This window comes from Gaeumannomyces tritici, assembly GCF_000145635.1.
Source record: "Gaeumannomyces tritici R3-111a-1 unplaced genomic scaffold supercont2.1, whole genome shotgun sequence".
Taxonomy (NCBI): domain Eukaryota; kingdom Fungi; phylum Ascomycota; class Sordariomycetes; order Magnaporthales; family Magnaporthaceae; genus Gaeumannomyces; species Gaeumannomyces tritici.
In genome coordinates, this window is record NW_008804545.1 from 1647236 (window position 1) to 1667800 (window position 20565).

The 20565-nt window shown below is 58.6% G+C and overlaps 7 protein-coding genes across 7 annotated transcripts; 2 read left to right on the forward strand and 5 right to left on the reverse strand.

Moving 5' to 3' along the window:
* Positions 1-989: 989 nt before the first annotated feature.
* GGTG_00515 (hypothetical protein) lies at positions 990-1295 on the forward strand (the record flags this gene model as incomplete). Its single annotated transcript, XM_009218264.1, has 2 exons — positions 990-1028; positions 1071-1295. The coding sequence occupies 2 exons, from the start codon at positions 990-992 to the stop codon at positions 1293-1295; spliced, it is 264 nt and encodes an 87-aa protein (XP_009216528.1).
* Positions 1296-3557: 2262 nt separating this feature from the next.
* GGTG_00516 (hypothetical protein) lies at positions 3558-5018 on the reverse strand (the record flags this gene model as incomplete). Its single annotated transcript, XM_009218265.1, has 1 exon — positions 3558-5018. The coding sequence occupies exon 1, from the start codon at positions 3963-3965 to the stop codon at positions 3558-3560; it is 408 nt and encodes a 135-aa protein (XP_009216529.1). The 5' UTR covers positions 3966-5018.
* A 4718-nt stretch (positions 5019-9736) lies between these two features.
* Positions 9737-12576, reverse strand: GGTG_00517 (hypothetical protein; the record flags this gene model as incomplete). The annotated part of the gene is made up of 7 exons (XM_009218266.1): positions 9737-9983; positions 10293-10651; positions 10860-10896; positions 11006-11154; positions 11508-12027; positions 12109-12251; positions 12547-12576. 7 exons carry the CDS (start codon positions 12574-12576, stop codon positions 9737-9739), a joined length of 1485 nt encoding a protein of 494 aa, XP_009216530.1.
* Positions 12577-12649: 73 nt separating this feature from the next.
* GGTG_00518 (hypothetical protein) lies at positions 12650-14416 on the reverse strand. The gene is made up of 3 exons (XM_009218267.1): positions 14272-14416; positions 13957-14171; positions 12650-13843 (listed from the first exon to the last, which is right to left on the reverse strand). Exons 1-3 carry the CDS (start codon positions 14272-14274, stop codon positions 13417-13419), a joined length of 645 nt encoding a protein of 214 aa, XP_009216531.1. The 5' UTR covers positions 14275-14416; the 3' UTR covers positions 12650-13416.
* A 541-nt stretch (positions 14417-14957) lies between these two features.
* Positions 14958-17237, reverse strand: GGTG_00519 (translation initiation factor 4E). The gene is made up of 3 exons (XM_009218268.1): positions 16724-17237; positions 16320-16630; positions 14958-16237 (listed from the first exon to the last, which is right to left on the reverse strand). Exons 1-3 carry the CDS (start codon positions 16909-16911, stop codon positions 15897-15899), a joined length of 840 nt encoding a protein of 279 aa, XP_009216532.1. The 5' UTR covers positions 16912-17237; the 3' UTR covers positions 14958-15896.
* A 66-nt stretch (positions 17238-17303) lies between these two features.
* Positions 17304-17645, reverse strand: GGTG_00520 (hypothetical protein). Its single transcript, XM_009218269.1, has one exon. It carries the CDS (start codon positions 17620-17622, stop codon positions 17317-17319), a length of 306 nt encoding a protein of 101 aa, XP_009216533.1. The 5' UTR covers positions 17623-17645; the 3' UTR covers positions 17304-17316.
* A 1176-nt stretch (positions 17646-18821) lies between these two features.
* GGTG_00521 (hypothetical protein) lies at positions 18822-20546 on the forward strand (the record flags this gene model as incomplete). Its single annotated transcript, XM_009218270.1, has 2 exons — positions 18822-19108; positions 19300-20546. Exons 1-2 carry the CDS (start codon positions 18838-18840, stop codon positions 20544-20546), a joined length of 1518 nt encoding a protein of 505 aa, XP_009216534.1. The 5' UTR covers positions 18822-18837.
* Between the last annotated feature and the right edge of the window lie 19 nt (positions 20547-20565).

The window sequence follows — 20565 nt, forward strand, 5'->3', positions numbered from 1 at the left end:
GTGGGGCAGGTCGCTCCCGAGGCGAAGCAGGGGCCGGAGATGCCACGACCAATAGCAACGCATAAAGATTCATAAATAAACATATTTTTACAGCACTAGACCTGTGATTGATTTTGAAAAATACGTAAGCTAGGCCTTATTTGGTAGCAGCTGAACACGCCCTGCCTCTAGTCGCTACATGCCCCACGGCGAAAACTTTTGCCTGACACCTCCGTACATGGGCGAATAATATCTTGGGCTCTCGCGGTGACCATCTCGTGCGGCCAGTGAGATCGGCGTGATTGATTGCCTTTGGGACCATAACTAGCCAGACGCCTTGATTTTATTGGAGGCACCACGCCAGCCAGCTGGTCGCAGGTTAGTTTGCCTGCATCGGACCCTGTCCAAGCCAGAGTCTATCGAGGCTGCGGATCATCGACCAAGCGTTTCCGTCCGAGAGCCAATGTGGAGTGACGATGCGAGACGGAGGCTGTTGTCACCAAGGGGGAAAATAATCCTCTGGTCCGTCGCCGAGCTTCAGCCGTGACAGTGGCGGTCTGCATCTCGGATCCTGGATCCTCCTCTGTTTGCTGCTGCCGCACCCCCATCAAATCATGGGTCCCAAGTCGTTCTACCAGAGGACGGCTTTGATCGTCGGTCTGATAATAGCTCGTAACAACGCCAGACAGCGCACAAGAGTGGGTGGCTGCACCGGCAGGACGATGGATGGGTGGATGTCTGTTGCAAGATTTCCAGGCTTGCCGATCCACCCTCGGGGGCAGGCTGGCTCGCTGTGGGACAACAAAAAGACGAGAAAAATAAAACAAGTCAGGGGGATGGGGGATGCAGAAGGAGGAAGGTTGCTTCTCGGACGCAGGGCATGACCGGCCCCCGAGGCACGGAATGGAGTGGAATGGATGACAACAGGCCGCCTGCCGCCTGCCTTCTCGGATGGTCCCTAGCAGATTGCGATGCAGTGATTGCTGCTTGTGGCCAAACGATTTCCAGGGATGATGGGTTTCCCGCTAGCACAGCGATGCTTGAACTTGGTAAGTAGCACTCGCATTTCACCCCCTTTTTTGCTCCTCCAGCGGGCGGCACAGCAGCGCTGGAACCAAAAGGTTCCACCGTTGCACGTCGCCCAGGCCCTCAAGCCAGTGGCCCCCCGCCAGAGGAGCCCGCCCGCTATTTACGCACACCAGCTAATCAACCGCCTGGAGGTGGCCTGTGGACGCGAATGCCGGAAAGGGCCGTGGATCGTGGCCATGCTGGCGTGTGTATGCGCTTGCGTGTGGGATGTCATCCCGGTTAAGTAGCGTCGCTTCCCATAAAAGCAGGAGGGGTGTGTGTGAGGACGTGAGCGTGAGAGACAGTGTGTGGGAGCGATATATGTGTGTGTTTTATTTTGGACTGTGGCCAAGAACCCCAAAGGGGCTCATCACTGGTCCGGGCGGGCGAGCCACTGGCGTCCGAGCCAGCCACGAGACCAGAGAGAGAGAGAGGTGGTGACCACCTGCCCTGCCTGTTCTTGCTGTTGGGTGTCGATAAAGTCACACCCCCCTCTCGACCTGCCGACGAGACAGGAGCCAAGCAAAACAACGCCCCCCTCAGGCCCCATCATCCACCTCACCGGTACCGGTCCGTGTGTGTGTGCAATGCCACCGGGCACCCCCTGGAGGGAGGGCCACACACACCCAGACAAGCCGGCTAAAACGAGAGCAGAGGAGGAGGGATCGACAAGCAGCACGCGCGGCTGGCGGTATAATTCGCTGGGGCTGCTTGAATCATGTTAGAGTTAGTATGGCTTTATTTTATTTTCTGTTTCGCTTCTTTTTCAACCTTTTTTTTTCTCTTCCCCCATGCCGTTCTGCTTGTCAGACATCATCCCTTCTTTTGGCGCCCCTCCCCCCCCTCTACACAAAAAGCAAATTCGCACGCCCTCAAGCGAGTCGAGCCCGGCATCCACCCTATATCTGACCATGGTTCTTTTTTGGAGTCGCATTGCAAAGCAATGTTGCAGCACTCCATCTACGTCTTGACCCGCGGCAGACAAAGTGGAAGTGGTGATCTCCGACGTTCGGTCTTTTCTGTGTCGCTCCCAACCCACCCTGGGTGCTAGCCGCTGGGCTTTCTACGAGCGAGGCACGCTCAACCACAAAAGTGACAGGGACATGTTATTTGCTCTTCGTGATGTTCTCTTTTAAATGGCCATGTGAATTTACCTCGGTCTGGAAGTGCAAAGGGAAGAAAGGTGTTTGCATGTGTGTTTTACCAACCAATGTTAACGGCGTGCCCCCCGTGCGTAAGGAAGTAGAACATTGCAGATCCAGCTCGTTTGAAGATAAGCCGATTCCCTTTGGGGAAGTACATCCGGGGATTAGATTGACTCTTCTAGTGGTGCGGCAGACGGATCGAAATCCAGGCTGGCTGCACAGCCAAGTCAGAAGTGTCTCCTGAACGTCTCTTCTCAGGCAACACACTTTAGACCACAAAAGTTGACGGATGGGGAAAGTCAACGTCCCCCCCGCGGTTGCGCCGACGGCTGCGATTGGCCGCCCGAGTGAGTGTGTGACGAATTATGGAAATCCGCCCTGGCCCTTGATGATACGACGGATGGGTACGTATCGGTCCAACGACTCTTGTCAGCCTCCCTTTCGGCTCGCGTTTCGTCCCAGAGCCGTCTGCCAACGTCACACTGTGTCCCCCATCTCGCGACCGACAACAAACTCCTCACAAGTAGCACTAAACACATGACAGAGAACATGGGGGAAGGGGCCAGCAGCCCGCCAGACGCCACCGCCAGACATGTCCTTGGGTGACCATCGGTTGCAAAACAGGGAGAGAACTCAAAAACAAGCAGCCTGGCCTTCAGCGGCCCCTGGGTCATGCGCATGCCAGGCCGAACCGGCTTTGCTGACCGTCACCCACGTCCGCTTGGTAGCGCCAACGTATACGTATTACGCCCATATTTGGGCTTTATAGTGCCCCGCGTGTTGTTCACCTGGGTGCGTATGAACAGGACATGCTGAAATACCCTTGGCTTTGAAACATGGACTAGGTGGGCAGTTTGAGGGACCATGCTGCGAGAACAAAAAAAAAAAAAAAAGTGCCAATTCCATCTGCGTTCCTGCCATGGTTCTTTTCTTTTCGCCTGAGGGGAGGATTTCATGCGTCTAGAACCTTTTGCGGATTGGTTGCAGGGACATAAGCCCTTCCAATCACCGGACAGGCAGGGCATGGGTGTCATGGGAGGGCTATCCCGCGCGCGAAAAGAGACCGACAAGTCATCTTGGTTGCCAAGGTTAGGCTCTTTTCAGATAAGGCCCGGATGGCGGCAGATTTGATGCTTTAAGTTTTTCTTTGTTTTATTTCCTGCACTCACGATACGTACCAAATCCCCCCCTCGCAACCTTTTTTGCCAAAAAAAAAAAAAAAGTCGGCGCCGGCCGGTTAGACATGGGCTGAAATTAGAACGTCCAATGCACGGGAGCCTTACCACGGTTGCGACCCGATGCTCCGTCCATTTCGTCCCATCGCCAGATGCAATTGCCACCACCGCCAGACCTATCGTGTCGTACCTACCAGGCGTCAGCGAAACCCCACCCCGCCGCCGCCGGGCCCTTGCGAGCAAGCGAACTTGATGGGGTGGAGGAGGGAAAGGCCAAAGGTACCGTGAAGGCCCTGCGCGACTCATGCAGCCCCGAACCAAGCGACATGGCCTCGATGGTCCTTTTCCCCCTTCTTTCCCTGCCGCTTCGCACACGGGCCTGCCTGCCGTACCCAGAAGGTACAGCAGCAGGGTGGCCCCACATCTCGCCCTGCTCCGCCCCATGGGCGAACCAACAACCAGGGCGGCCACACACACCCCACCTAGCTGCACCACCACCACCACGCTCACCACCACCAATTCCAAACCCACACCCACAATGAGCCACACCCACTCCCACCGCAGGCCGTTTTGGTGGCGTTCCCACACTCCTCGACATGGAAGGCAAGCGCAAGGATCTTAATGAGATCCATCACCCGCCGCGCCCCTGTGATTGGGCCGTTCTCTTTTTCGAAAGCTGCTTGTCACGGCATGCCCACCCGGCTGGCGCGCTGGGAGTAGGTTGCCGGCTGTGGGACCGTACCGGACCAGGACCAAGTGCGCCCGAGTTCCCAATCTCTCAAGTGTCAGGCTCGCCAGCCCGTTATGCCAGCGGAGGCTTCCCTGTCTCTTTTGGTCCCCAGCCAGCCTTTTCCCATCACATATCTCTCTCCGCTTCACAGAGTAAGGAAGCCACGCAGATGGGCGCCCCACCGCGCCACGCCCACGCTCGGTTGTTCCCCTGATTCTACCCTAAGGAGTGATCTTAGTGCAACAATCGAGACGGGCTATTGAAGTGCGCGCGAGGAGCGGGTGAGCGGGTGAAGTTACTGTGCTGTCTGAGTGTGAGTGTGTTTGTGTTTCGCCGTTTCGTTGCATTGGGATCACCTCGTTGCCCACCCACCCTGCTGCACTGCACACCCAGTTTCCCGAAAGCGGTGGGATTATCGCAGATTCGAGATTCGCAGGACCCGACCCGACATGGCCCCAAACAGGCGGGGGATTATCACGGGCTATTATTCCTAATTTTCTTTTCTTTTTTTCTTCTTCCTTTTCTTGTCCGCTCGCCCGCCCGCCCCTCGTCGCATCGAAGCGGGACTCGCGTGAATTATCGTTGACAATCTCGGAGTCGGAAAACTCGAGCTTGGGAGCAGAGAGAGCACCGTGCTGCCCCTGCGCGCCACCCTGTGCTTCTTAACAATGCCCTCACACTTTTGCCTTGGTCCTTTCCAATGCCTCCTTTTTTTCAGGTCGGTGGGTGGACGGGCACTTTGCGGATCGAAAGCATTACCCAAACAGGCGGATGCTGATGTTCCACCTTATCCAAGAGTTTCTCTTTGCCTCAACATAGACTGTACTTTGCTACATAGTAGGGAGTGCATGGTATCGTCCTCGGCGGCTGAACAAGTGTCGGCGCCAGCATCAGAATGGGAATTCATCAACAACGCCAGCCTATATCTTACATGTGCAGGCAATTCCGATCAAACGAGCTAACCGAAGCAGCAAAAACACACCTGTACCAAGCACGACCTCTGCCGTGGTACGTCCCTTCGGGACCACCACATTGGAAACCTGCTCGAGGAGGCGAGCTGCATTTCGTTGGGAGGCCCGCATGTCCCCTCCGCCCGCCCGCCGTCGTGGCCCCCCACCCCCCACAGGGCGAAACTTTTTGCTGTTTTCAGGTGGAGCGTTGCATGGCAATGACGGGGTTTGCTTTTGGGGACTATCGAAGGGGGGCGGGGCGTGTGGTGGGTGGGTGTGTGTGTGGTTCTGGTGTGGTGTTGCTGCTACTGGGATGCAGAGCCTGGCTCCGACCGACCCGACCCTGGCGAATGACGAGGGTCCGAAGGGCGTGGACAGGCTCGCTTCCAGTCGCTGGCCTTCCATGTTATCACCACCCTCCCCGTGCTTCTGGGAGCGAGCAACCCGTCAGCCAGCCAAGCCAGCCAGCAACAAGTCAAGGCAACCCAAGACACAGACCGAGCGGGCATCTCTAGAGCGCTGTGTTCGTTTTCTCTTCCCTCCCCCCCCAGGCAGCGCCAGGGCTGCCCTTCACATCCCCACCCAGACGGGACCTTTGTGCACAGAATGTGCCGGCAACGGTAGCTGGAATGATGTAACTGGCCCATCGGCCAGCGACAGGCTAGCCCGGGCCCCCCTTGGTTCTGTCCTTGTTTGCTAATGACCCCTTTTTCGGCATCGAACGATGGATTTCAGTCTCAGCCGGAGGAAAAAGAAAAGAAAAACATGACTGCGTTCCCGGTCAGAGTCAGATATGCCCCAAACTCCACTCCCGGCGCAGCGCCAGCGCCCACCCGACTCGAGCGCGCGCGTGGCCGCCCCCTAGACTATCGGTGCCTGCCTGCCTACCTGCCTCGCTTGCATTCTGGCAACAGGTGCCTTGGACACAGGTGGCTGCCCCGTTGGAGGGGTGGTGAGGTGGTGTCGGGGAAAGTATGGGCGATCTCTTTCATTTCTCCGTCACCACCTCTTTGCCCTTGGAAGCCGCCGTCAAAAACACCCCTGCCACAAGCATACCCGGACGCGCAAACCCCTCGTCGATATTGGTCTCGGTGGCGGTGCACATGCGGGCCACTTTAGGAGCAACATTTGTTGGCCGACCATGCCTTGCAGACAACGGGTGAGCGGTACAGAACACTGCCGGCCAGAGACTAAAAGCACACACAGTGGCACAGTATGACGAGGCACTAAGAGATTGTCAAACTTGGCGATGAGACCCCTCCTAGTGTCTCCGGGGCCGAAAGTCTAGGGAAGGAAAAAAAAAAGAAAAAAAAGGACCAGCCCTCAGAAGATGGATGGCCTGGCTGATCACGACAACAGGGGTTGAGTGAGTCTCAAGGCATCGCCGAGGCCAGCGCGCTGCCGACGACCAGCACCAGCAGCCAGCCAGAAACCACCAGACTAAGTGGCCTGCTGGCGCGCGGATCTGGGCCCCCCCCCCAGCAGCAGCCAGCAACGCCCAGGGAATTCGTGGTGGTGCCCATGCGTCCATCTGTCTGCAGGCGACGACCACTCCTGCATGTATGTCCTGTATGCATGCGGGCAGACGGAGTCCTCCAAGGTACCTCACCGACGCAACCAGAGGCAAGACGTGCATGATGGGAGGAGGAGGAGGAGAAAAGGAAAAAAGAAACACGAGCTACTGGATGGAAGAGGGCAGGCACAGCACCTCTGGCGTTTCACTAGCGTAGCCCCGGCCGGCCGGTCCTCGCAGAGCCACCGGACCTGGGTCGGTCACCCCAAGGGTGAAGACTTGCGCGGGCGGGAAAAGAGCCTGGGACTTGACAACGTGTTACCACAGGGCCGCCGTGGACTTATTCCTGATCCTTCTGCACTGATTAATTATGCTTTTATTTCCAAGTCTTCCTTTTTTTTTTTTTTTTCTTCTTTCTCCCCTGCCTGGCCACCACCTTTTGGAGGTGTGGATGTGATCGCTGCTACTGCGCCCACATTTACTATACCGTCCATAATACCAAGGACACATACGCTCACACTCACACGCGCATCAGCTGCATGTGCTCTCTAGCCCCAAAGACAAATCAGAGGGGAGCACTCGGCGGCACTCAGACCCCGAGGCTGTTTTCGCGCCGTCTGGGCCCTCCCGTCTGCCACGGCAGGCGTGGAGTGTTTGCGACAACTCTCAACTCAAATCCCGGTCCCCCCACCCTTCTTTCTGCTCTTCTCGCCTGCTATCGCTCGCGTTTGCTTTGCGGGGTGTTTGCATGTCACGGACCGGCCGGGAACAGCGAAAAAAAGTGCAGGTCTCAAAGGACCGCATATCCTTACCTACTTCATCCGGAAGGGTTCTTTTTTGCAAATCCCAGCCGCACGCAGCCGATGGGGAGGCTGCGGGTCGATAAAGTGGCAACTGCAGAAAGCGGGCTTTTTCAGACTTTTGCTGATCCGCAATCCTTGAGTGTGAAGTAAAAATAAAAGGAGGGTTTCGCCAAGGTTGGGTTAGGTAGGTAGGTACTTGCCCCAGTGTACCATAGTTGCGTCACGCCTCTCTCCCGGACATGAGCCGGGCTTACTTTTGTGGAAAGCCAACGCAGACACGGCGGCGCACAACAACAAGCATCATGCCATGTCTTTTACCAGCCAGCCCCGTCCCCTGTCGCCTTCGCCCTTGACTCGGTTGCAATGTACGAGCGGGCGCGCGCGCAGTGACACTTTGGCCGCTTTTGATAGTCGCGAGCGAAAGGGCGAGAGAGTGTGCGTGAGAGACAGTGCTACCACGCTTTTTTTTTTTTCTTTTTCTTTTTCTTTTTTTTTTTGCGGTCCCACACAGACAACACAGCATTACTGTAGAGTTTATTAGTGGGCCAAGGCGGATGAGACTACTGCGTTCTTTGCAACCGCATGCGTCAACATTTGCAAGCCGAAATGCACCGGCAGGAAGCCACCTAGCTGCCGGTGTGTGTGTGCGTGTGTGTGTGTGCGTGTGTGTGTGTGTGTGCGTGTGTGTGTGTGTGCGCACAGGGTGAATCAAGATTGACAATGTGGTTTCAGTTACTGCTTTCCATTTGTTTTTGCTAGCCTCTGCCTAACACACCGTGTCTGCCTGTGAAATTGTGCGGGGAAAAGGCTGCCTAGGAAAGTGTACTTGTGTGCATGAGGCCTCGGCGTCCTCTTAACGCTGCGTGTCTGAATTAATGGCAACCGAAGCGGAAAGAAATGGGAAAGCAAAAAGTAGGATGGAGCATGTGTACATTCATACCTATTTATCGAGGCAGGTACAGAGAGTACGTACTACCTGCCGCGCTATCGGCTGCTCGGCCGGAATGGCTGCAAGCAGGTTTGCTTTTTTTCTCTCACTTTCTTTTCTCGCAGCCTCTCATTTGGTCGGCAGCAGGATGATGATGACGGGATGCAGTGTCGCAAAAGTAAGCACACAGGGCGCGGCAAAACGATGCCCCCCCCCCCCGCCGGCGGCGTGTGCCTGCACAACCCACCAACCAACCAATGCGTGGGGCTCTATGGCACACCAGCCAAGGGCCGCGCGAACCAAAGAGGGAAGGCAACCAGCGCTTCTTTTCACACCGCCACTTCGGCCCTGGACAGCCACCATCACCACCACCACCACAAACCACCGGGATGGATCAGATGGAGGGGGAAAAAACGGCGCTCTGCGCTGCCTGACACAGGTGTGGGCTCTGCTGGCCTTGGGCCTAGACATCTTGGGACCGGATGTGACCTCTCTTTCGCTCTCACGCATTCGTCGTCGTTTCCGGTATTTCCACTTTCCGCTTTCAACCACTCGGCGCTAGACTTTGGCACTGCTACACTCGATGCCGCGTGTTTCCTCCACTCTCGGCTGACATCTCCCCCAAGCGCGCTTTTGCCATATCACGATCCTGTAGGGGGCTGGGTCCGTGGTGTTGAGGTACGGGGTGCCGGGCCTACAGGTTGGTACCTAGACAATATACCTACCAGCCTGACCGGACCAGTCTGAGCGGCCGCCATTTTTATTGTGGTCCGGGGAACGGAGAAAAAAAAAAGGCCCCAATATGACGATTGATTGGCCACGGAAAGCGTTAGCGGGATGCAAATCTGCCAGCGGGGGGCTGTCTTACTGGAAGTGGTACGTACCTCGGTATCCTTTGATACGGGCGTACCATCCCAGCAAAGCGCAATCAATCGCACACATGCGGACAACGCCAATCAAGCCCTCCCGATGGGCAAACAATCTGTCTTGATGGCCATCCATCCCTCGCCAGTGGTCCGGCCTTGTCGTGGCTGTTGCTGTGATGGCCGTGTTACGCTGACCCAAGGAACCTCGCCTGCTAGCCGAGCCCTGCTCTCACTTCTGCTCAGGGCAATCCGAAGTGGTGGTGGTGGTGGTGGTGGTGGTGGACACGAGTCTGCCGCATGAAAATCCACCCTGCGCACGTCTCCATCTCTCGCCACCGCCTTCCCCTTCCTTTCTTGCCGCCCACCCGACGCAAACGCACATGTGCGTGCACATTTGTCCGCCGCCCCTGTGGCAGAAAACGGAGACACACTCACACCGCCAAGGGGGTTGAATACCCGCCCGCATCATATGACTCGGTGAGGGGCGTCCGTCCCCCCTCCCTCCTCCTCCTCTTCCGTGGGGGTGTCGTTGTCTCTGGCTTGTTGAAACTGCAGCTTGTCCTGTCCTGGTGTGTGTGGTCACTCGCACCCAGCTCGTCCTCCGCCGCCCAGGCCCCCGAAGCCGTCGATCTGGACCTTGCGAGTCGCCAGCCCGACAGCGAATCGCAGCGTGTCCTGCAAGTCCCGGCCCTCGTCCCCGTCCCTGCAAAACAGGTCAAAGATGACCCCCGCTATGAACGTGTCACCGGCCCCGATTGTGCTGCCACCGCCCGCGTCGCCGCCCGCCCGCCCACAGGGGGAGGGGGGTGCGCCAGGCGCCATGTTACTATCATGCGTGCGTCTTCCAGGACTGGTACGGCACGACTGGCACCACCACCACCACCACCACCACCAACCACACTAATAACGCTACCGCCCGCTTCTGGCACTTGCCAGTAATTCCCTCGCTCGGGCCAAAGGGGTGGTGGCATCGGTGCTTGCGCTCGGATGTGGCGGGGGCTCGGGCAGCTGCCTGCGTGCCTACTACTACCTTGAGAGGGGCACAAGGAGGCAGCAGCACGCAGCAAGCGGCGGTAGCAGAGGAACGCAAGGGCGAGAGAAAAGGAGAAGAAAAAAAAACGAGATGACAACTCACTCCACTACCCTGTAGTCGCCGGCTGCGACATCCTTCACCGCGCAGCAGTGGTAATCTCGGCCGTGCGTCGCGAATGCAGAGGCCCCCTCGGCGCCCCAAGTGACGAAGAGGCGGGACCTAGTGACCAAGAAGGCACCTCGAGCGTCAACGACACCGCCATATGCCCGCCAAATCTTGGCTCTCTCGCCCTCTCTCTCTCCCCGCGGAGCGGCTGGCCGCTTCCCCGCCGGGGGTGACGACGAGGTCGGATTGGTGGGCACGGCACAGGGGAGGGGGATAGCAGTAATCCTGTTGACGTACGCATGAGACGACCGCGCCTCGCCGCGAAGGCACTGCTCAGGGCCGCGATATCCTCGAGACTGTGGCCACCAGTGCAAAAGAAGCACAAGAGCGCAGTGTCAGAGTCACAGCTGCATCAGACGACCGCATGGTGATTGACCAGACCGGGTTCTTACCTCCGCCGCTGCCTGCCAGCCTGTCCCATCTGCCGCCGGCTTCTTCTCCTCCTCCGCGGATTCTCTTGCTTTTCACTGCAGATAGGCAGGCATGACAGGCAGGGCGGCTCACCTCTGTCCCTCCATCGCCCTTCCTCCTCCAGGGCGGTCTGTTCGTTCACACCTCACGCCACGCGTATCCACACCCTCAAACGCTGTGTGATCGGCCGGAGGAGAAGGATGTGATGCAAGAAAAACCATTGACTTGCCTCGGCCCACGACTTGGAATAGAACACAACGTCGGCTTCTGCAGCGAGTTCCGGCAGTCCCTCCCTACCCGGCTTCTCGACCTCGACACTGACGGTGGCTGACGGCAGCACACACCGCAGATGGCGGATGCACCAGAGCGTCGTTTCGGGTATCCGCCCCTGCCCGGTTTATTTGTGGAATTTTCGTCCTCGTCAGCCTCCCCTCCTTGTTGTTTCATTCCCTCCCACATCAGATACTTTTTCACTCAGACGCCGTCCTGCACGCGCTATGCGCCACGACTGCCATGCCGCGTCCCGCATTGAAATCTGGCTAGGCACCTAGCCGCCCGCGCGGGCTCGCACATCACTTGAGAGGAGTGAATCCGTGTGTCAAGCGGGCGTGGGCAGCTCTGGAATCCTGCGGCACCAAGTGAAGGGTGAAGGATGACCTGCAGATATACGAAACGTCTCCGAGAGGAGGCCCGAGAGGGGGGAGAGAAGGGAGAGACACAGGCTCCTCTCGTCTTGTTTACCTCAAAGTGCCACCATGACTGGTCTTGCGCGGTCTCGTCCGAGTTAGAGGTGGCAAAGGCGGCGACTGCCCCGGCGAACTCGTCCTTGGTCATCTCGGCCAGCGGAACCTGACTGACGATGGTCCTGGACCCCGTGGCTTCACTGCGGATGATATAGCTGCTAGCAGGCAGAGTCATGCCGACGCGATGCAGACATAGATCCGAGCCCACGATGAAGCAGCCGCCGCCGCCGCCGCTCTCGAATGAGCCGAGAATTTGTGCCGCGGCCGGTGACGATGCGTCTGGCAGCGGGCTCAGTAGATGCAGTTGCGTATGAACCGCACCTGTTTTGCTGCTGCTGCCACTGCTGATGTCTCCACCACCACTCGCTTCTCCGCCTTGCAGAAGCTGCTGGAGAACCTCGAGCGTGTTGCCGCAGTTGCCCCCACGCCGGACCTGCGAGCTGGTCGCTCGAAGTTTCGAGTCTTCTTCCGGGAAGTACGGGACACTGAACACCACACCCCGAGCCGAGCCGCGTAAGCTGGGTTCCCCAGTCCCGAGACCGGTGTCTTTCCAGCTTGGGTTCTCCTAGACCTGTCTCATGCGGCTGGCGGCAACCTACCCTAGGATAGTGTCCAAGTAGCAGACGCCGACGGCGACGATGTGCTTCATGGTGGGCGGCTGGGCAAGCAAGCCAGACCTCGTGCCGCCTTTGTGAAAACTCCTCGCTGGCGACCGCGACGACGACTCAAGCTGACCGTCTGTCTGAAATGATGTCTTGGTCGTGCTTCGATACGCTGTCGTTCTGCTGGAGTCGTCGCGTATGACGGCCACGAGAAACCACCACTACCTACTACCGCTCAAGGTCGTTCTTGACACAGAAGCCGGGTAGCTCCTGTTTCGTCACAAGACATTGATTGCAGAGCGTGGCTTCTCCAGCTCACCCACCTTTGCAAGCTCCAAGCAAAAGAAATGCACTCGCAGGCGGCGCGCACGTGTCATGACCTGTGCGGCCGGAACGAGAACATGCAGCCCCAGGTCATTTCTCCAACCAACCTACACTACCGTCCTGCATCTCCGTCCCCATCATATGCTTGGAGTCTGTATCGAGATATCATATAGTAACGACGGCGAGATGGGTAGTTTTGAGGGTCCGAATGCCACTGGAGGTGAACCGGATCGGCAAATCTTTCGTATTGAGCAAGACTGCTACCATGTCGTCATATACTCGTCGGCGAGGGGTAGATGACGGCATCGCATTCAGTTGTTACACTATAGATATGTCTGCCTGTTTCTCTTCATAACACGCCAGGGGTCGTCGACAATCACCAGCTCGGCGGCGCCGTCCACCCACCCACCAAGCAATGAATGTAGTTGGCAGCTCGAACGGATGGTTCAAAAACCGATGCTTTACCCGCGAATCATGGGGAAGTAAGCCACCAGGGATTTGCGCTTGTCCAGAATGCCACCACTGTCCCTGCCACCTCTTGGAGCGATTCTCTCCTCTTGGCACGTGCTCGGCCTGCCCTGTAATCCCTGCCAAAGGAAACCCAAAGGCTGATTGAGGGTGTCGTGAACTGATTGGTATCGACCAGCCAGACTGGGGGCGATTCGCTGTCCATCTAGAGCCCTGATGTCATCGTTGGATGCCCTACATCGACCCCATGCTTCTTGCGACAGAAACCTGCGTCATGGCGTCACAGCCAGCGCAACTGTAATTCCATCGCGAACCGCGCGCGGACCCCGAGGGGGGGCTGGCTGCTCCGGACGCACCCCCCGGACGAGAGTGACGGTGGGAGCGAGGCGTTGGTAGGACCACTTGGGGTCTCGCGTATCTGTTGTCGTTCCGTAATTTCGAATAGAGGCCAAAGGGGAAAGGAAAAAAGGACGCTTCGGTTCCTGCCCCGAGCGCACCCTCGTCGGGCCATCATCACCTCCAAACGCCGGCGCGCCGCATGACGTCCTCGAACTGGTCGCGCGTGACGCCCCTGGCGACGCCGGCGCCCCCGTTGGCCTCGAGGATCATGTCGCGCAGCAGCGCGTCGCCCACGTCCTCCTCCTGGAGCATCGCGGCCACGCGGCGGAGGTGCGCCACGGTGATGACGGGCTGGTCGCTGCTGCTGCTGCTGCCATCGCGGTGGGCGCTACTGCCGCTACCGCCGCCGCCGTGCGTAAAGAGGGAAAAGGCGTCGTCGACCTCGCGCAGGTGCGCGTCGGAGCCCTGGTGCGCCGCGTGCAGCTTGAGCGCGCAGATGGCGACAAAGGACGGGTACTGCGCGAACCCTTCATCATCCGGGTCCAGGATCGAGACGAAGTCGGCGAGCTCGGCCTGGTCGGTCGGGGGGATGCCGAGGGCACTGTTTTGTGACGTCGAAAACGAAAGGAAAATAAGGTCAGCGCTCCGCGGATGATGGAGAAAGAGCCAGGAAGAGCAAAAAAGTAAGTGCAAGTGTGCAGAGGCGCCACCCACATCAAGGCCCGGCGCACGTCCTCGATGGGCATCACGCCCTCCCTCTCGCCCTCCATGGGCTCGGCGAACAGGCTGAAGGCCTCCCTGATCTCGGCCTCCTCGTCGGCCGAGATGTTGTGCTCCTTGGCCAGCTTCGACTGCCGTTTGCTGCTGTTGTTGTTGCTGCTGCTGCCGGTGCCGGCGCCGGACGAGGCCGCGGCCTTGCGCTTCGGGGGCTGTGTGTGGGTGGGGTCGCGTCTCTGTTAGCCTTTTGGGTTCGCGCCACCGCGCGTCTGGAGTGTTGTCTGCGCATGGGGGTTTCGGGGCCAGACGCACCATGTCTTGCCGTCGTTAGTTTCTGAGAAAAAAAAAGCTGCCTCGGCGGTGGGAAGGAAATGGCTTCGGTGCCTGGCCGATGTAGGCTCAAGAGCGCGACGGCGACACCATGGCTGCTGGCGGGGTGGATAGGGTTGCGGAGGGCATTCACGAGAGTTGATGGCGGGCGTCCGTACGAAAGCGGCGGGGGGGATGACTGGGGCCGAGGGCGGCCACACAGTCTGCGAACGGCAAGAAACGATACTGTGCCGGAGACATGGTCCGAGCGTCTTCCCTGTCGCTTAAAAGAGCCACATCCTTTGTTCAAATTTGCAGCCCTCCAAACCTCCAAATCACGCAAACGACCAGCTACCAAGCTTGCAGTGCAGACGGGAGAGAGGCCCCACGCCAACCGACCACCAGGCTAGTCTCTCTGTTGCTCAACCTCTCCCCGTCATGCCAGGTAGGTGAGACCGGCGGAAGCCCGCAGAAGTCGACGCTGTTTCCGTCGAGGCAGAGCGAACACATCTTTCGCTCTCTCTTTGCCTTTTCTCGTATCGTTTATTGTTTCCCTACCACCATGACCGACGAGAGGGCGTCTTGTCGACCCCTCTTTGCCCTTCCCAAACCAGCCGCTTCAAAATTTGCTAGAGCTTGCCGCTTTCTCACAACCCCAGAGCGAGCAAGTGTGGACAGTGAAGCAAGATGAAAACAAGGGGCCCGTCCTATTGGTCGCGCCCTTCCTTTGGGTCACTATACCGTCGTGCACTCGTCCCAGAGTCTCGCGGCCCGTGGCTTGATGGAGACAGACAAACCCATGTGTGCAGAGTGTGGATGCAATCTCGTTGCTTGATGTTTGAGGCTGAGTGTGCTTCTGCTGCTTCGTCGACTTCCTCCGACAGGGAAAGAACCTTCCTACGCCTTGTGAAAACTGGCTGTCCTGCGTGATGATGCATACAATGCGGATGGAAACAAGTACATGTCTGAGGTCTCTAGTGTGGCCATAAACTTGATCAGTGAAGGATAGCAGTTGATCCTTTTCTTTCCATTCTCCCAGGATGCCTGGGTCTGCTGACACTGAGGGTGAAGACAAGTTGCGTGTCTGCATGTCTGCGGTATCGTCGATCACGTCGGAAGTAGTAGAGCCGGCAAGAAACATGTTTGCGGGCCAGTTGCGCACAGCTCTGTACAGAGCTCACCATTGGGACACGTCAACGGAGGGCTCCCTCGGAAAAGATCACTCGAAAGGAGATACCAACGCTATCTGTATAGACGTCAAGGTTGATGGTTGCTGGTATATGATGCCACATGCCCACGATATCCGTCTTTTTCAGAACGCCGCAGTATGCAAAAATCAGACTGAAATCAAGCATCCACCATGGGAGCCGGTGATTGCCACCCTTGTCCGCGGCTCGATCCCCCGTCCTCGTTTGCCTCTGAGGGGAAAAAAAAAGTTCAGAATTCACCACACTCACCACGCAAGCGCATGGTCCAAGGTCAAACGCGAGTTTCGACCTTACAGGTCCTAGCCGGACTATATTTGTTTCTCGTTCCCCGATTGTGCGCCATGGCTCGTTGGGTGAGCCCCGTAGTCGTGAAAGAAAAAGAGGAAAAAAGAGAGGCATTAAAACAGTGGATAGAAACAATTACACAGAAGGCTCCTGGATCTCGGGCACGGCGAGTTCGCTGGCGGCGCCTTGCGGGGTGGCGGCCTCCTTTGCGGCCTTTGCGGCGGCGTCGCGGGCCTTTTGCGAGTTGAGGACGGCCTGCAGCTCGGGCGGGGCCTTGAAGCCGGCGTGGTCCGAGTGCTTCTTATAGAAGTAGCTGTCGGGCTTGGGCTTCTGGTCTTCGGGTAGGGACGACAGGGCCTCGAGCACGACGGCGAGCATGCCGTCGATGGACTTTTGCTTGGACGAGTCGCGGTGCCAGATGGAGATGAGGTGCGCCTTGAAGCGGACCGAGAGGCCGACGCCGCAGATCTGGTCGCCTGTGTTTTTTTGGGGGGGAAGAGGTTATGAGTTAGCCCGCTGTTAGGAAAAAGCCACGTGTATGATTCCGCCGGTGCTTACCCTCCTCCAGAGCGCCCTGGAGCTCCTCGCCGATGGCCAGCAGCTGGACCTTTGTCCAGACCTCAGGGCCGATGTTCTTGTGGACGCGGAAAGTCCAGCTGCCGCCGTTGATGTTCCTGCGGTCCTCCCAGACGGGCTTGAAGCCCTGCTTGAACAGGTAGATGGAGTCGCGCATCTTCATGTTTTGGACGGGCGTGTTGTTGGCGTAGCGCCAAAAGTCCTGCACCGACTCGATCTGGGTCGGCAGCTTCTCGAGTTGCACCTTGTAGGTGCCATCGCCGCCCTGGTTGTTGTTGTCGGCATTCTGGCTCCTGTCGGGGCCGGGCGGTTTCTCGTGTCAGGGGGGTTCCTTCTTTTCTCTTGTTCCCGCGCGCGCTTCTCTCGAGTAAATGCCATAGGCTCACCTGTCAAAGTACACGTCCCAGTAGTGCTGGGTGGGCAGCGTCCTCATAGTCTTGAGGAAATTCCGCTTGGCATCGTCGCGCTGCTCGGCCGGGGAGTTGACGCTGGGGGAGTTTGGGTCGGTAGTCTGCGACAGGCCCGAGAGGCCACGCGTGAAGAGGGCTGGACGCGCGGGGGAGGAGGAAGACATGGTGTTTTTTTTTTTTTTGGCGGGCGGTGGTGGCTACTGGGACGGATGGATGGAGGGGTTGCTGATCGGCGGGTTGTTGAGAGGTTCAAAAAGGAGCGTCGCGAGGGCTCTGGCTGCCGTCAAGGTCGTCGGATGAAGACAAAGGACAAGAAAACAAGAAGAAAGGGGGCTAACTGGCACTGGGGATGGCTTGAATAAAAGGTGGACGGCGGTGTGAGGCTCCAAACCGACCCGGCAGACGAAGACAGATGCGGGACAGCTCCCGGGCCCAGCAGTCGGAGTGGAACAAGCTCCAGACGGCCAAGGGGGGGTGCTTGTGTGGAGGGGTGGGTACGGGCGACTGCGACGCACGTCCAGCAGGTTTGTTGGAGGTTTGAGGTGTGCCTGCCAGTCACAGGCTGCCAGTCACAGGTTGCTTGCTTGTTTGGCCGTGTTGGTGCCGCCCAGCTCAACGACAGCGCCGCATTGGCATTGGTATTGGCATGGCCGGCTGGTTGGCCGGCTGGTTGGCTGGCTGGCGAGGATTCCATTCCTCGCCGGGGACCCCATCACGCCCATGTCGAGCGAGTCTCGGATCAGGGGCAGCCCGTGGCAGTGTTGGCTTGAAGCGGCGCAGAGATGCGCCAAAGGCGGCCAGTCTGTTGCAGTTTCGAGGTGCAAGACTGCGTCCTGGCTCAGGTCGGGTCCCGCTTTGGCAGGCAGCTGAATCATATTGTTGCTGGGAAGGACAGGAGGCGAGCATCGATTGCATCTCGGTATATACATCTCTATATAGGACATCTGGGTACCTACCTACCTACCTACTCACGCAGTAATATGCCTGGACTTGCAAACATACACAATCACATCATGTGTCCCACGGCCCCCAACTGACGGCAAGCACCGCACAAGATTTGGGACGGGGCGCTTGTCTGACAGGCGGGATTGGTGGCGCTGGGCAGAGCATGTTGAGGCTGGTCTGAAACGGCGCAATGACGCGAGCTGGGCGGTTGCAGGGATGGTCGAGTGCATAGTGGCTAGACCCTGGCTGATGTGCCTGGCTGCGGTTGCTGCTGGACTGGAGCCTCTGGAAGCCGACGTTTCGATCCGTGAATAGAAGCTGAGGAAACAAAGATGGGACGATGGAGGTACCTTCCCAGCGCTTCCCTCAGCACCTTACCTAAGTAAGGACACCTAAGTAAGGACGCTATTCCTGGTGCCTGGGCCCGCTGCCTCTCCGCCGACCCACCCAAGCCCGGCCGTCCACGCATCCCCAAATGGCTGATTGTACGGGCCCGGCCCACCCTTTGACTTCTCGACTTCGGCATGTCACGCGTCTTTGTGTCGGATCCGAACTCGCCGCGGCCGCCGTCCTGGTCAACAGTTCCGGGAAACGCGCCCCAGGTCGCTACATAGGTCTATGTCCTGCAGTCAACCAATTGGCGAGTGTTGAAAGGAGCTTCGTCTATTTGTCCATCGTTGACCTAGGTCCACTCACCCTTCATTTTTTTTCCCTCCTACTAGTATATGTTAGCGACAAGAGCGATCCGACAAACCAACCCGCTCCTCCCATCTACCTCGCCCGATCTCTCCCCGGCCCAAAGTGAGGGCAACAGGCCCAGCAGGTCCAGCAGGCACAGAGGGCTGACACAGCCCACTGGTCGCCTCTGCACCCCACTTGCTATACTTGTTGGCTTCTTGTAGGTTCAAGCCTTCCGTGACGTCTGTTGCGCCAACACAAACACTCGGTCCTATCTCCGCTATCCAGCCACTCCTGCTCTTCACGCAAACATGCCGCCCCGACACCAGAAGATGGAGCCAGGGGGGCGCGAGAGCACCGGGACGCTCGCCTCCTTTGTGCTCGCTCTGCACCGACCAGTAGCACTATCACACCCTCGCGCGCCGGTCCTTTATCTTCCTTCTATACCCCCTTCTGTTCCTGTCTAGATGGATTTACAATCGTCTCTGGACTCATGGCCGACCTACGAGATCGAGCCTGTCTCGAGCTGTTTGCGTCATCTATATGTCCAGGCCCTCTCTATCGCTGTCGACTGCCTGAACTGCGGGGACCTGCTCGGCTCCCTGGACGGCATTAGCATCCTGGAACGGGCCGAGATATGGGTCGTAGATTATTACGGCGATACCAGGTTCTGTCTTGGCAACAAGCGCTCCGAAATCGTTGGGCTCTATCCTGACCTCTTGAACACCAATGTTGATCGTATGGAAGCTCTGTTTACTTGCTGCATCCTTCGTCGTCTGCCTCTCGGTACCTAGACAGTGGTGCCCGGCCTCTTGCTGTTTGACTTGATCCCCGCGATTTCCTCTAGTGATGGAAACTCGTGCCTCCAACACCTCGCTACTTTTATTTTTATTTTTATTTTTACCTATACTGACATGGCACTTCCATAGCCCACATCCGCCTTCGCCAGCGTCAGTGCCAAGCCGCCAAGAGCTTGCCCATCCGGCCAGGATCCAGTCCACTCGCCACGACAAAGCAAGAGAAGTTGCTGGCCCACCCTCTACTCTTGTTGGGAAGCCAGGTCGGGCCGGAGCCGGAGTCGGAGCCCAAGACCGCGGAGCCCTTCCCCGCCTACATGGAGCCCACCCTCGCGTCGGCCGAGGAGATGGACAAGATCGTCGACCTGCGCAGGCGCCCGCCGGGCGAGAAGCCCGTCATGCGTGTCACCGCCGAGGACCTGCGCGGCTCCGACATCCTCAAGGTCCTCCCCGAGTTCATGGCCCAGATCGCTCGCTCTGGGGGTGCCTCTGCCGGCCAAGGGTCGGCTTCGCGGACCCCGGGTTTGCCCACTGATCCCACAACCACCAGCGATGGTAATTGTGGCCATAACGACGACGACGACGACGATGGCGACAATCATCAGTTCGAACTGGACGAGGAGCAGGCGCAGGGACGGACCCACGTCGAGATGGAGATCGTAGCCGGAATCCTCGAGGAGAGGGGCCATGGCGACGGCGAGGACGAGGAGGATTTCGAGCTCGCCATCCCAGCCGCCGGCACCGCGCCGTCCGCAACCGTAGCGATAACAGATGCCACCGCCGCCGCCGCCGCCAAGGCGCCGCCCATGATCCGGGCGCTCAGCTCCAGCGACTCCGAGTCTTCTTCTTCCGACGAGAGCTCGCTGCCCATATTGCAGCGGGATTTCGACGTTGAAACGAGCCTGAAGATGGCGGCAGCGCGTCCGTATCTCCCGGCCGGCAGGCCCGCGAGGGCGAGGAGCCACTCCGTGAGCGTCAGCGTGCCTGCCCCGCCGACCCCGCTCAACCCAAATGAGCTGCTGTCCAGCGCCGTCGAGACGGCGGCGCCGGCGGTGTCTCGGCCCCGGCCACGGCCGAAGCCGATTTTGGAGGACAGCGAGACCAGCAGCAGCGGGACTAGCAGCGAGGAGGAAGAGGAGACGTCAGAGGAAGAGGGCGGGGGCGGGGACGCAGACGCCGACGGGATGGAGGGCATCGAGGGGGGCCCGCCCGTCCCCGCGCCGGCGTCGGGTCCGTCCCCGCCCGGCCGCCGCATAGACTACCACCCCGATGAGCCCCGCAAGCGATCGTGTACGGAAACGTCACTCGCGCGCGACGGGGGCGCCGAGAGCCTGTCGGATAGGAAGCGCGTCCGGCCTCTGATAGAGGAGATCGAGTGATCTCTCGCGGCCGCTCCCT

Bases quoted from the DNA above. Each gene is read 5' to 3' on its own strand.
- GGTG_00519 (XM_009218268.1), bottom strand. From the start codon at position 16,911: ATGTCTTCCTCCTCCCCCGCGCGTCCAGCCCTCTTCACGCGTGGCCTC. The intron at 16,631-16,723 runs GTGAGCCTATGG...CGGCCCCGACAG, and splicing joins TGGGACGTGTACTTTGACAG to GAGCCAGAATGCCGACAACA. The intron at 16,238-16,319 runs GTAAGCACCGGC...AAAAAAACACAG, and splicing joins CCAGGGCGCTCTGGAGGAGG to GCGACCAGATCTGCGGCGTC.
- GGTG_00518 (XM_009218267.1), bottom strand. The intron at 13,844-13,956 runs GTGGGTGGCGCC...GTCACAAAACAG, and splicing joins GACGTGCGCCGGGCCTTGAT to TGCCCTCGGCATCCCCCCGA.
- GGTG_00520 (XM_009218269.1), bottom strand. From the start codon at position 17,622: ATGATTCAGCTGCCTGCCAAAGCGGGACCCGACCTGAGCCAGGACGCA.